The sequence below is a fragment of the Orycteropus afer genome, unplaced genomic scaffold (assembly GCF_000298275.1).
Source record: "Orycteropus afer afer isolate SDZICR_OR568_19922 unplaced genomic scaffold, OryAfe1.0 scaffold00038, whole genome shotgun sequence".
NCBI lineage: Eukaryota > Metazoa > Chordata > Mammalia > Tubulidentata > Orycteropodidae > Orycteropus > Orycteropus afer.
Genome location: NW_006921625.1, coordinates 15,915,094 through 15,928,589, shown reverse-complemented (window position 1 = coordinate 15,928,589; position 13,496 = coordinate 15,915,094). Strand labels below are relative to the sequence as shown.

General features: G+C 48.4%; 1 protein-coding gene across 1 annotated transcript in view; it reads right to left on the bottom strand.

The window, feature by feature from the left end:
* Positions 1 to 11,932: 11,932 nt before the first annotated feature.
* Positions 11,933 to 13,496, bottom strand: part of VAX1 (ventral anterior homeobox 1) — a 5,760-nt gene continuing 4,196 nt past the window's right edge. Inside the window, exon 4 of the mRNA XM_007936923.2 lies at positions 11,933 to 11,969. Coding sequence (XP_007935114.1) covers positions 11,933 to 11,969 — 37 coding nt within the window. The remainder of the gene's footprint in view (positions 11,970 to 13,496) is intronic.

The following is a 13,496-nucleotide window of genomic DNA, read 5'->3' as shown; positions in this document are numbered from 1 at the left end:
CTTTCCTTCAAGGCTCAGGGGTCCAAGATTATCTTCTGTGTCTGTGTTAATTGGTTTCCCTTTTCTTTGTTGAAGAGGGTCTGTGCAATCCTTCTGCCTAATCCGCCATCTTGCCTCTAAGAATTTAATTTTTAAAAGGTCCCAGTCATCTAGCTTCTCTTCTATCTCCTGTGCATTCTGGGTTATGTTTGATAGTCTATTTATGTCATAAATTAGGGCTTCTAGATTTGCCCCTATTTTATCGTTGATGAATTTTATAGTTTTGGGGTTTACATTTAAGTCTTTGATCCAACTTGAGTTTGTTTTTGTGTATGGGGTGAGGTATGAGTCTTGTTTCATTTTTCTGCAAGTGGATATCTAATTTTGCCAGCACCATTTATGAACTGACCTTTTATCACTTAAAAACGTTCTTAAAATTGAGTCCTAAATTATCTCCAAGATGAATAATCAGTCCAGAAAAAGAAGGAACAAAATATGTGCTTGCAATAACTTCAGGGAAGTAACATATGCATTTTCAACACCAAGTATTTGAGAAGTTAACATACAGAAGAGCCTCAGATCGATCACATCTAGTAACCAAAAAACCAAAAATACCACTGGCCTCGAGTCAATCTTGACTTATGGTGACCCTACAGGACAGACACAGTAGAACTGCCTCAGAGGGTTTCCAAGGCTATAAATATTTACAGAAACCGACTGCCACATCTTTCTCCCATGGAGTGGCTGGGTTCAAACTGCCGAACTTTAGATTAGCAGGTAAGTGCTTAACCACTGTGTCACCAGGGCTCCTTTCAAGTCTAGTATTAGGCATCAAATTACCCAGCCTATCATTCAAACACTGTGAGTGGGAATATAAGTCCACTCAACCTTTGACACACACACACACAAAAAACTCACTGCCGTGGAGTCTAATTCAACTCATAGTGACCCCTCCTTGGGTTCCTAGGCAGTATCACTACAGAAGTAGATTTCCCAACCTTCCTTCCGAGGAGTGGCTGGTGGGTTTGAACTGCCAGCCTTCTGGTTAGCAGTCAAGTGCCTTAGGCACTACGATACCAGAACTTCTACCAACCTTTGACAGTACCTATTAAAATTCAAAACATACATATCCTTTGACTCGGTAATTCTGTTTTTACAAATATTGGTAAGTAGACAAAAAAGTACAAGAATGTGCTCAGAATTAGGTTTGTAAAGGCAAAAAAAAAAAAAAAAAGGGAAACGAAACAAATTTCCATCAATAAATTAATGGCTCCATAAATTAGGGTACATCCATACTCTGAAATACCATACAGTTTAACAACATAGGTAGACCTTAAGCTGTGACATGAAAGATCCCCAAGACACACTGTTCAATGAAAAAAAGCAAGTCACCTAATGATATGCATAGGACAGACTTATGTATGAGAAAGCAAAACAAGCACCTGACCAAAATGCGTGTGTGCGTGCGTGTGCGTGCGTGCGTGCGTGCGTGTGCGTGTGCAAATGCATGAAAGGCCTTTGGAGGCTACAAAGTGCACAGTGCATCTCATTCATTCTACAGATTTGCAAAGAGGTCTCTGCTTTCCCACTCTATGCCATGAACTCCATATCTAATACCTCAATGACTCGTCACGAAAGTCTCAATCATGTAATGTGGCCCAGATGAAAATGCAGTCCGTACGTGATGCTTAGGGCCAAAAGGTTTAATGCAAAAGGGAAAGTAAGGACACTAGCACTTCTGAGCTTGTCCCCAGGCACTATGCTAAGCACTTTACATCTATTTAAAACATGATATTTCTATTACAGATGAAGATACTGACTGAAAGGAGTTAAGTAATTTGTCTAAGTTCACATGGTTAATAAAAGGCAGAGATGGAGTTCAAAGACCAAGTTTGCTTACTATGGCCATATTGTGGGGGTCTAGGCGATGATAGGGTCTACCTCCTGCAGGAACCTTGATCTGAGTTACTTGCAAACAGCCCTGGAATCACTCCCCACTCTGCAATCATCTGACCAGCTACGAAAAAATGCTAAGAGAAAACTGGACCCAGCTTCTTACTCAGAACCTAGGGAAGCAGCCCAGCTACAAGGTCACTTCTGTTTGCCTGAAAATTGCAAAAACTGCCCCTAGGCTACGGCAGACATCACTAATGATCAGGACACTTTTCCACTGAGCCTTGAGGAGGGCTCAGAATCCTCTCCAACACACTTCTCCAGGAGGCCACCAGCAGTCAATCCGATTTAGCACCAGCGTTGAAATCTGCTGCCTCCCGTTTGTCTCTGAACAGAGACGTTCACAGGAAGCTCAGGAAGAATATTTAAAATGAAACAGAGCTTAGAAGGGAATGTCAGGGTCAGTGCGTTCGATTTACTGATCCCCAGTGCAAGTGGTTGGTGATCGGCTGCTGGATCGGTCGCTGGTGCAAACCCATCCAGGGGCTCCATGGAAGAACCAAAAAAACCCAACCAAACTCACCGCCAACTAGTCGATTCTGACTCATAGCGACTCCCCTTCAGGTTTTCGAGGTGGTAAATCTTTACGAAGGTAGATTGCCCAGTCTTCCTTCCATGGAGTGGCTGGTGGGTTTGAACCACCAACCTTCTGGTTAGCAGTCAAGTGCCTTAGGCACCACGCCACAGAGCTCCTTCTACAGAAGAAAGACCTGGTGACCTGCTTCTATAAAGATTAAAAACCAAAAACCAAACCCACTGCCATCAACTTGATTCTCACAGTGACATAAAGAACAAAGAAGGACGGCCCCATAGGGTTTCCAAGGCTAGAAATCATTAAGGAAGCAGACTGTCACATCTTTCTCCCACAGAGCAGCTAGGGGGTTCCAATCTTCTGTCTAGCAGCCAAGCACTTTAACCACGACACCATCAAGGCCTCCCTGTAAAGATTACAGTCCACAAAACCCTATGGAGCAGTTCTACTCTGTAACACATGGGGTCACCACAAGTCAGAATCAACTCCACTGCAACGGTCTGGGTGGTTTTCATTTAGCCTCCATCGCTGATGAGCTCAAAGATGTTCACTCCTTCTCCACTTCCCATTCCCTTATCTCCAGACTAATTCCAGACCTCAACACCTTTCTCCCTGCCCTAACCACTGCACCTGTCTGATCTCCTAACAGCTTTCTTCCCATCATCACCTTGTTCCTAAACTCTTCTTTCCTCTACAGAACAAGATCTTGAGCTTGGTATTCAAGGCTTTCCTTGAGCAGGCCACTTCGCTAGCCTCTTCTTACACCTCTACTCAATGTGTGCCCGAACCTCCTTTCACGCCGCTCCTTTTGCTTTTCCTCCCCCTTCCCATTCCACCCTGGGATGTCTCTGCTACAGCCTGAAATACCTTCTCCATCACTTCACAATGCCACAGCTCGTCCCTAAAGGCTCTCCACCCATCCCCCACCCTTCCTCGCTTGCTCTCTGTAGCACCTGACATCTAGAACAGACCACGAACTTGTATTTAGCTCTTTCCCTAGAGGTACCATGTTCTGATTGTCGGTACAATGGGTTGCGTGAACTAACTCACTGGCCATCCATCCGACAGACCGCAGTCTTATCTAACAAATGAGAAGAAAGGAACATGAACAGCAGACAGTTAGCATAGGGCTTCCTTGCGAGTCAGCTTCCTCCTCATATCCTGCTTCCCTCGGTCCCACCCGGTGCTGCTGCCCAGCATGCTGGTCTCCTGGGGATACCCGGTGGCCCCAGGCCTGCCTCCTTAGTCCCGGAGGAGCAGCTGGGAGGAGCGCTGTGGTGGAGCAGGTCTGTGTGTCCTGAGGGGGCACTGGGGTCACTCCCAATGATGGAGGCCAAGTAGGCCCTGCCCTGGGGGATGGGGCGGCCACACCCTCCTGAGGTTGGGTTTGCCCTGCTCCACAACCCAGGTCACTGCAGAACTCTTCAGAAGCCGACCTTTGACCTTCGAGGAAGCCATGTCCAATGCCCATATATGTTTGCCTGGGCAAATGAGAGCCATCCCCGTTCAGCTAAGGTCAAGACCCAGCCCAGAAAGCGTCAGGCTGTCCCGACTTCCCACTTCCCTGGTGGCGACAGCAGCTGGTGCCACACACCCATCTGTCACCGGCCGGGTGAGCAGACACTGCGTGAGGTGAGGCACCAGGTCCTGGTGGGAGGGTGAGAAGCCTACATTCGGGGGAGAGTAATCTCCAAGGCCCTTCAAGAGCTCGGGGCCCAGTGCTCCTGCTGCCAGGGCCCCTGAGGAGCGTCACACAGACTGCGCCTGCTCAGCGCTTCTTCCGCCCTTGCGCTCACCTGCCTTCAGGTTTCAGGCGCCCGTGTGGAACTGCCGGCCACCTTCCCAGCCCTGGAGACACCTTGGTCTTCAGGACCTCACAATCCCTTCTTGGCTTCAGACTCTACATCTAGTTCCTTCTCTGGTACCAGAAAAATGGTTCCATAGTTTACATGGACCCACTCCTAAAATCAATTCCACCACCAATCACCTCAGTCAGTTGCTGAGATCTGTAGATTGACCTGAGCAAAGTGCTTGAGCCCACCCTTCCTCTCATCTTCATTTCTGTTGCCACTGCACTAATTGACACCCCTATCATCACCACCACCATTATCCTTTGTCCTCTCTGCTGGAGTGACCGCTAACTGGTCTGTTTCAGAATCCTTGTGCTCCTGGTCCCCTACCACCTTCCCTGGCATGCTCTCCAAACCAAAAGAAATCTTTCAAAATGAAGACTGCGGTGCAAAGCCTCTTCCTAATAGTCCACTTGCCCAACTCCTACTAAACCTCTAAGATCCTACTAGGATATTCTGTCATCCCAAACATGTAAACTCTGACGGGGCTTATCACTCTCTTCTCCGTACTTCGACTACACTCTGGGCACACTCTCTCTTAAAGAACATCTCACATATTAGTATATTTGACTGCCTGTTGATTAGGCCTTTTATTTCTCTCTAAACAGCAAGTACTTAGCTCACAAAACATATCCTATAATTTTTCAGCACTGAATAATGTTCTCTTCTCTCCAATATCCATTATTGCCAAGACTTAATCTCTTCTCCCTTGGCTGCCTGTCCTGTGCTGCCAGTCTCTCTTCAGCAAATCTTCTAGGCTGCATCCAGTCCCAAATTTTGACTGCTCCCATCTTCTCAGCTCCTCACTCAACACTCTTCCTTCTTCCTTCCATGTCTAACACCTGAGGACCTTGATGTCCATCACGAGAAGGCAGAAAGCCTTCAACTCAGGCAAGCCCTTATTTCATCAGGCAGGTTGGTCTAGGGAGCACTTGGGCAAGATTTACAGGAGGGAGAAATGCACCCTAATGCTTAAGCTGAGACATCAGGATGGGATAGCCTCTCTAACAGTTTCTGGCTCTGAGGGTCTGCCAATACATTGCTGAGGTTGGATCTTGGAGTACTGAGCCAGAGCCATATACTTTGGTTTGGGGATAGAGGTGGAGGAGACAGGAAAGTAATGTATGTTTACTCCAAATAAAAATTAATTGCCAGCCCCACATCGTGGAGAGAAACACAACCAGAGACCAGGTTTTTCCAGGGCTTTGGGTATTCCACACAGGAAGGGAATGGGTTTCAGACAATACCCAGGTCTGCTTCTGTCCACAGCTCTTTAGCAATGAAAGGACTTCAAAACCGGGTCACCAGTTCCTTCTTGCCACGTTCTATCAAGTCATTATAATAGTAATTTATAATTTTTGGTAAAAATGGTGCACTTACTGATGGCCGTGGCTCCCAATCTAAAGGTGAGAGAGAATCAATTCCACCATGAATGGTTCAACCATAATTCCAAGCCCTTCTTCAGGAAGGACTTTAGGCCAATCCCTTCATTCTACTGATGGGGAAACTGGAGCTGACAGAGTCTGAGATCATCAGCTACCACAGCAACAGTCTTACAATAGCTTATTACCAGGCTGTGCTAGCTGTTTTATGTGCTGTATCTAATTACTTATGACAACTCCATGAGGTGGGTACCATTATTATGGTCATTTGGCACACAGGAAACAGGCTTACAATGTCAACTGAGTAATCTGTCCAAGATTCCACAGCTATTGCGTGGTGGACCTAGGATATAGAGTCAAATCTATCTGTTCTAGAAGCCATAACTGGTAAGCACATAACTACTTTTTCTCATGCAGCAAACCAGAATCCTGGACCTTGTGAGACAGCAGGGGATAAATGACTGATTGATAGATAGGGATGAAATATCTATATCTATATGTGTGTGTATATATATGTGTGTGTGTGTGTGTGTATACACATATATATATATATAAAATGATATATTTACATATAAAAAACAACAAAACTCATTGCCATCAAGTCAGATCTGACTCATAGCAACTGCTCCTTGGGTTTCTGGGGTGGTATCACTATGAAAGAAAATTACCCAATCTTCCTTCCAAAGCTGATGTGTTTGAACCTCCAGCCTTCTGGGTGGCAGTCAAATGCCTTATGCACTACGCCACCAGAGCTCCCATATATTTATATACATATCACAAACTTCTATATTGTTTTTTCATATGAAGTTGTATAAGAACACACAAGTTTTATATGAAGATGTATTCTATGTATCTATAGGCAGTGGTGATTATGTTATTTAAGAGTGGATACAAATCCCAACCATATAAAGTATGACATTTATTTTCTGTTTTCAGGACAAGAGGTTAAGTCAATGTGCTTCTAGATAGAAAAGGAGTTTCAAGTCCTAGCAACTGATACACCATGTGATCCGCAGCCTGTATGACTATGAGACCAGAAGAGCTAGGTGGTGCCCAGCTACCACTGTCAACCACTCGGATGGGGACCTATGTCAGATATCCTGGATAGAGAGGGAGAACAATGTGGAACAAAACTCAAAATCCTTTGGGAGGGATAAAAGGTGGGGGGGACCAGGTTTGCTAGTCTGACAGCCTGGTGGAACCACTGAGACTATGGTCCCTAGCTGCCCTTCAGGTCTGGAATTGAACCCCACCTGTGGCTTCCAGCCAAACAAAAGACGGGCATATGAGCTGAACATTTACCTGAGGTAGATACACTCCTTGGAGAGAACAATCATGGGAGAAAGAAGGGCTGTTTATGCACAGGGAGACAGCTCAGGGCTCAGGAGTGCACGGAGGGATGGACACAGGGAAGAGGTAACTATGGGGAGGAAGTGGGAGGGGAGCTGTTGCATTGTGGTAAATTGTAGTCAATGTCATGAGACAACATGTGTGTGAACTGTTGTATGGAAAGTGAATTTGCTCTGTAAACTTTCACCCAAATCACAATACAAGGAAAAAAAAAAAAGAAGTTTCACATCACCTGTAAATTAGAGAACACCCAATAATTTTCAGCTCCCGTGTCCATTCCATGCCAGTTTCTCTGGGCTGTGACCTTGCTCCTTCCACAGCTCCACTGTTTCTCCAACAGAACCCTTTTGTTGCAACCAAAGACTCTTGGAGTGCAGGGCCAGAGCCATGCACTTTAATTGGGGTTGGGGTGGAGGACAGGTTCCTTTCGTCTGGGGCTTTCCAAAAACATGGAGCTTTTTCTCCTGCCCCCCCCACCACCACCAACCACCAGATCTGAAGTACAGCAGCCTGGTGGGCCCAGCTGGTTTCTAAAGGGACCTTCCCTGAGACCTGAGAAACCGCCAAAGTCAACCCTCTTTCCTCTTGTGCTCCATTTAAAATGAAACCAATTCAAGTAAAAAGACCCCGAAACGTAGATTTTCCCATATAGAAATGGTGTTGTTACAATAATATGATGTGGTACCAAAAAACTCTAGACTGTGTCAGAAAATGTGGATTAATTTGGTTAATGAACATTCATTGTATTCCTACCAAATGCCAGGCCGTGGGCCAGATGCTGGGGGCTGCAGCGTTTGGGGAGTTTGCCACTTGATACAGTAGTTCTCAAATGGTAGCGTGGACAGGAATCACTAGGAAACTTGTTTCAAATGCACCTTCCTGAGCCCCACCACCAGAGCTTCTGATTCATCACGTTGGGCTGAGGCTTGTTGTTGTTGTTGTTATGTGCCCTCGAGTCAAACCCGACTCATAGCGACCCCTCCTTGGGTTTCCGAGGCAGTATCACTACAGAAGTAGGATTGCCCAACCTTCCCTCCGAGGAGTGACTGGTGGGTTTGAACCGCCAGCCGTCTGGTTAGCAAGCGTCTTAGCCACTATGCTACCAGAGCTTAGGACTATGCATTTTAACCTGTCCTCAGGTGAGCCAAAGCAGGTGGTCTTCAGGTCTACCCCCAGACATTCTGACCTAGTGAGGTTTCTGTTCTGATCAACTGTTTGACTTATGCCACCTGCGCTCGGGACTTGAGGCTGGAAAGGCTACATGACTTCTAAATCCTTCCAGAAAACTTAGAAAGACTTCCTAGGAATGTGTTCTGTGCAACAAGACACCAATATGACACCATTTAAACAAAAAGAAGAGAGAGAGAGAGAAAGACACAGTGTCATCATGCGGCCTTAAAGGAGAAGTTGAAAGGACTCCACAGTAATGACTCAAGAAAAAAGAGGGAGAGAATTCACTGATTTGTATACATAAGCTTTGTGCACTTTACCATATGAACATTTACCATATAGATGTTATATAGCAATTAAAAACAATTTTTTTTAAAGCAAGTGTAAGGCCAAAGACGGCAGGGGTTTAAAGATGTCATTCTTGAGGGAAGAAGTAGGATACAGGCAGGAAAGAAAACAGGAATAAGGGAAAAGTGCAGCCCTTGTTCTCTCTGATGGAGGCACGGAGTAAGTCTTCAGCAGCTGGTTCAGTGGACAGAGGGCTGGAAACGGGAGCAGGCAGATGTGAGCACAGATACCCCAAAGAGTTCAGGGTGCTATGAGCTGGACACTGCAGCACAAAAGGAAGGAGGAGGGAGGAGGAAGAAAGAACAGAGAGAAGGAAGGAAGGGAAGGAGGGAGGGGAAAAAAAGGGAGGAAAAGAAGAGGGTGCTGCCCCTGGCCCTGCCCCTGCCCCTAGCAGGAATTTACAATCCTGTAATTCTGAAGAGCTGCCTAAACCCGTGAGCAAGTCATTTGACCCCTCCAAGCCTGTGTGACCCTTCCTCCAATCCTGATGCCGTCTTCTTCTTCATATAGTCCAGCTTCTGTAGTATGGATTACACCTCAACATAAAGAAAACGAAAATCCTCACAACTGGACCAATAAGCAGCATCATGATAAATGGAGAGAAGACGGAGGTTGTCTAAGAATTCATACTACTTGATTCCACAAGCAACACCAATAGAAGCAGCAGTCAAGATATCAGGCCACGTGTTGCGCTGGGCAAATCTGCTGCAAAAGGCCTCTTTAAAGTGCTGAATTCAGAGCAAAGATGTCTCTTTGAAGACTAAGGTGCACCTAGCCTAAGCCAGGGAGCTCTGGTGGCTTAGTGCTTAAGGCATGTGACTACTAACCAGAAGGTTGGCAGTTCAAACCTACCAGCCACTCCTCGGAAGGAAGGTTGGGCAATCTACTTCTGTAGTGATACAGCCTCAGAAACCGAGAAGGGGTCGCTATGAGTCGGGGCTGACTCCATGGCAGTGGTTGTGTAACCCAAGCCATGGTGTTTTTAATCACCTCATATGCATGTGAAAGCTGGGCAATGAATAAGGAAGACCAAAGAAGAGTTGATGCTTCTGGGTTATGGTGTTGGCGAAGAATACTGAAAGTACCATGGACTGCCAGAACGAACAAATCTGTCCTGGAGGAAGTGCAGCTGGAATGATCTCTGGAAAGGAGAATGGCCAGACTTTGTCTCACCTACTTTGATCAAAAGGGACCATTCCCTGAAAAAGGATATCACACTCCGGTAGAGGGTCAATGAAAAAGAGGAAGTCCCTCAACAAGATGGATTGACACAGTGGCTGCAATGATGGGCTCAGGTATGACAAGGATTGAGGCTGGCACAGGACCGGGCAGTGTTTCATTCAGTTGCACATACGGTTGCTATGAGTTGGAGCTGACTTAACAGCACCTAACAACAACAACAACAACAACAACAACAACAAGCCTCTATGTGCACTTGTAAAATTCTACAGCTGTGAGAAGTAACAAAGATGGTACATGTGGAGTTTAATTTGTAAATCATAAAGCTACTATCAACAGTCTGGCTCAGGGTTAGGCCAACTGCCAGTGTGGATACAAGTGCATGTCTTAGTCCAGTGCTCACGTGACTTCCCACATCATCTCCACACCTGCCCACCTGTCCACCAAACTCACAAGGGTTTGGTAAGAGGTTTTTCTTTCTTTTCTGCTGAGTCAACTTGGCTGATGCTTTTGTGTAGGCCTGAGAATGGGATTCCTTTCACCACCACCCCTAGCTGTTCTCCCCAGCCCCCAGGAGCCCCCCTCCACTTGCTCCCAGGCAAGGCTAGCTTCCATCACAGGCGCCACCTGCCTCCTGCCTGGCCTGTGAGTCATGAGTTGGAGCTTCTGCCAGAGGCCTCACTAGAGATCCCGGGGCCCAAATCAGCTTGCTGGAGGCCCTCTGGGAAGGAGGGAAACAAAGACAGGCACTAAAATTAAACGAATTGTCTATAAATGTTTTTTTAATTAAAATTGTGATTCTTTTTCTGTTCAGAAGAGGCTCTTGAAGAACAATGGCGCTCCCTGAGTGGCAGGCGGGGGCTGGGCAGCTCTTCCCAAAGCCAGGGGAGCAAGGGAGGCAGCAGGGAGGTGATAGGTGACTAGAGCGTCCCCTTTTCTAGGGGTAAGAGAGCAACTAGGCGGGAAGACATCAAAGCTGGAGGGAGAGATGGGCTTGCTGGCTCCCCCGCTGAAGGCCCTGGGGGAGGAGACTGAGCTTGTTGGAGATTGTGAGCTGGGTTTTCTATTTTCTTTTGTTCCATAAAATTATCCCACCTTCTCCCTCCCTTCTGCCCCTCTGGGCCCCAGCCCCCAGCCTAGAAACCGCCGCCAGCAACACCTAGCGCCCCTGCCTGGAGGCCACCGGGACAGAGGAAAGAATCCAAAAGGGCGCGAGAGACAGTGGAGGGAAGAGATGGAGGGAGTGAGGGAAAGAGGGAGAGAAAGCCGAAGCAAGGGCAGCAATGGACAAGGGAAAAGGTGTGGAGCTGGAACCAGAGCGTCCACCAAGGAGAACGCCCTCAGAGGGAGCGCAGGGGGCTGCAGGGCTAGCGAAGTGGACCGGGGTGGAAGCGGGAAAGCCACCCAGTCAGAGCTGCGAGCGGGAAGGAGCGCACCGAGGGAAAAGCCGAGGTAGACAAGCTGGGGCAGGGGGAGTGGCGACTTCGAGAAACGAAAGCGGACCGTCTGGCGGCTGCGGCTGCTCCGATTTCAGCCAAACTCGCTGCGAAGGCCCCTCCATCCCGCTGCCGGGCGCCCCAATCCACGCTCAGCGCAGAACTCCGGCCACGCTGCGCCGCCGCCGCCTGATTTCGGACGCCTCAACCTGGCGCTTTCTGGCACAGGCCACGCGAGGAAGCCGGGAGGCCTGGCTTGTGCGGGTGCCCTAGAGGAGCTGCGAGTCCCAGGGCACCCCGGGGGGCAGGGGCCGCTTTGCAGGCGGCGCAGGGCCGAGCTCGCCCAGTTACCAGTTTGCTTTCAGGGAGCGTGCGGTGGAGTCCGCTTCCCAGCCCTCTTAGCTTGCCTAGATTTCGGTTTGCAACTTCTACACGCGTGTGCAAGAGTCACCGCCGCACGTGTGCTGGGATCTCGGGGCGAGGCCCTTGGGCGAGAGTTAATATCCAGTTGATTCTTTTGCTCCCTCAGCTTTCTCTTTGGCAGCCAAGAAACTTAACTCGAGATGCAGGTGGAATTGTTAGAAAGTGAGCGCATCAGGAGGAAAGGACTTCAGGGTGTCGGGAGACAGGGTCTTACATCAACTGAAAAACACGAGGGAGGGGGCGAAGAGATGGCCTGAGTGGCCTACACCATAGGGACAAACAGAAACGGATGGACACGCAAAGTGGGACAAATCAAGCCCGCCCAGGCGCTCACGGCGCAGGGCCCCGCATTGCCAACGCTGCCACCCTCTGCCCCACGAGTCCCCATGCCAAGCCTCGTCATTTACGTGGTTTGTCTTCTTTTCATAGTCTTTTTCTATTTTCTCCTTTAAATATAAGACAAAAATAACGCCTGTGTCGTCATAGATATAGATAGATATATATTTCACTCTCACCACATAAATACAAAACATCCAAATATCCAAAACATTCAGAACAAAGTTAGTCGCCAGGTTCAGTGACACCTACCCGCATTTGAATCGTTCGTTATTGTACTATTTGCCTAAAAAAAAAAAATTAAAAGAAAAATTCCAATGTAAATAATTTACAATAAAATTACTTTTTTTTTTTTTTTTTAATGCTCTGCGCTCGTTTCGGATGAAGGAATACATTCTAGGCACTGCGGCACCTCGCGGTCTTGCTCTGTGATTTTGGTTAAAATGCGGGCGGCCAGGCCTGCGGAGACAGTCGCTGCTGCGCCGCGGAAGGGGCGAGGCCTCGCCGGCAGCTCGGCCCAGGTTTGTGACTTGGAACCATTAAAAACCCTGGGGTTTTGATGTGAAGAGGGGAATGCCTTTCCTGTCAGCCACAAGGAAACTACTCTGCACCCGGATGCTACGGGTGGAGGAGGCTGGACCGCCCGGGGGTCCCTGGCCGCGTCGCGCTTCCGGGTCTGCAAAGCGGTGCTCGGAAATCCCCGAGCTTCCCGGGCCTGGAAATCCGAGAGTGAGGGAGAGGAGGCGGGGTGCTGATTCATCCCCAAACTCAGCAAGGCTACCCCGAGCCACGCGTCTAGCAAACCGGGCGGGGGCACAAGCGGCGTCGGGACGCGACCCGAGGCCTGACGACTTTCTCCTGGAAGAGCCGGATGCAGCCGGCCACCTGCCCGGAACAGCCACGGTGAAAAGATGGTGGGTTTCCTTTCGTGGGCGATGTTGTCCTTTCCTTTGCTTTTCCCTTTTAAATTCCTGTTTAAAGTCACAACCCCCAGAACTTTAATTTTGCAAAATTGTCTCGGGGCGCATCCTCTCTCCAGAATTTCCTTGACCTCCCAGACTCCAATATTCTGAGTATTCACAACCGAGGCTTGTCCGCTGTCTGGTTTGTTGTGATAGTTCTTAAGCTTAGTTTATTGCTGGTTAGATCAAACGTGCCACCGCCTGCCTACCATGTTAGGCGAATTGTTTCCTGGGGTGTGGCTGTGATGGGTACTTCTCTAAAAAGAAAACTCGGTGGGACTTGTTCATCGGGCAGCTTTGTGCCCACCGGCTCTCCCAGAAGTCCGCAAAGTGGTGTCCAGGGGCTCCCCAAAGCCCCGGTTTCTCTGGCGAGAGGAACGCCCTCGTTTGGGGTCTCAAGAAACCTGCCAGCGTTTTCAGGCCCTGGGTTCTGCGTGCAGTTTCCCCAGTACAGAAACGATCATCGGCGGCGGCCCAAACCTAGCAGGCGTCCCAGCTCTAGACACACAGCCAGTCTTGTCCCTCCACGACCCGGAACCGGCTGGGGCATCGGGTTGGCCGACTCAGGCATCTTTCCCAATTCTTTGGATTTCTTC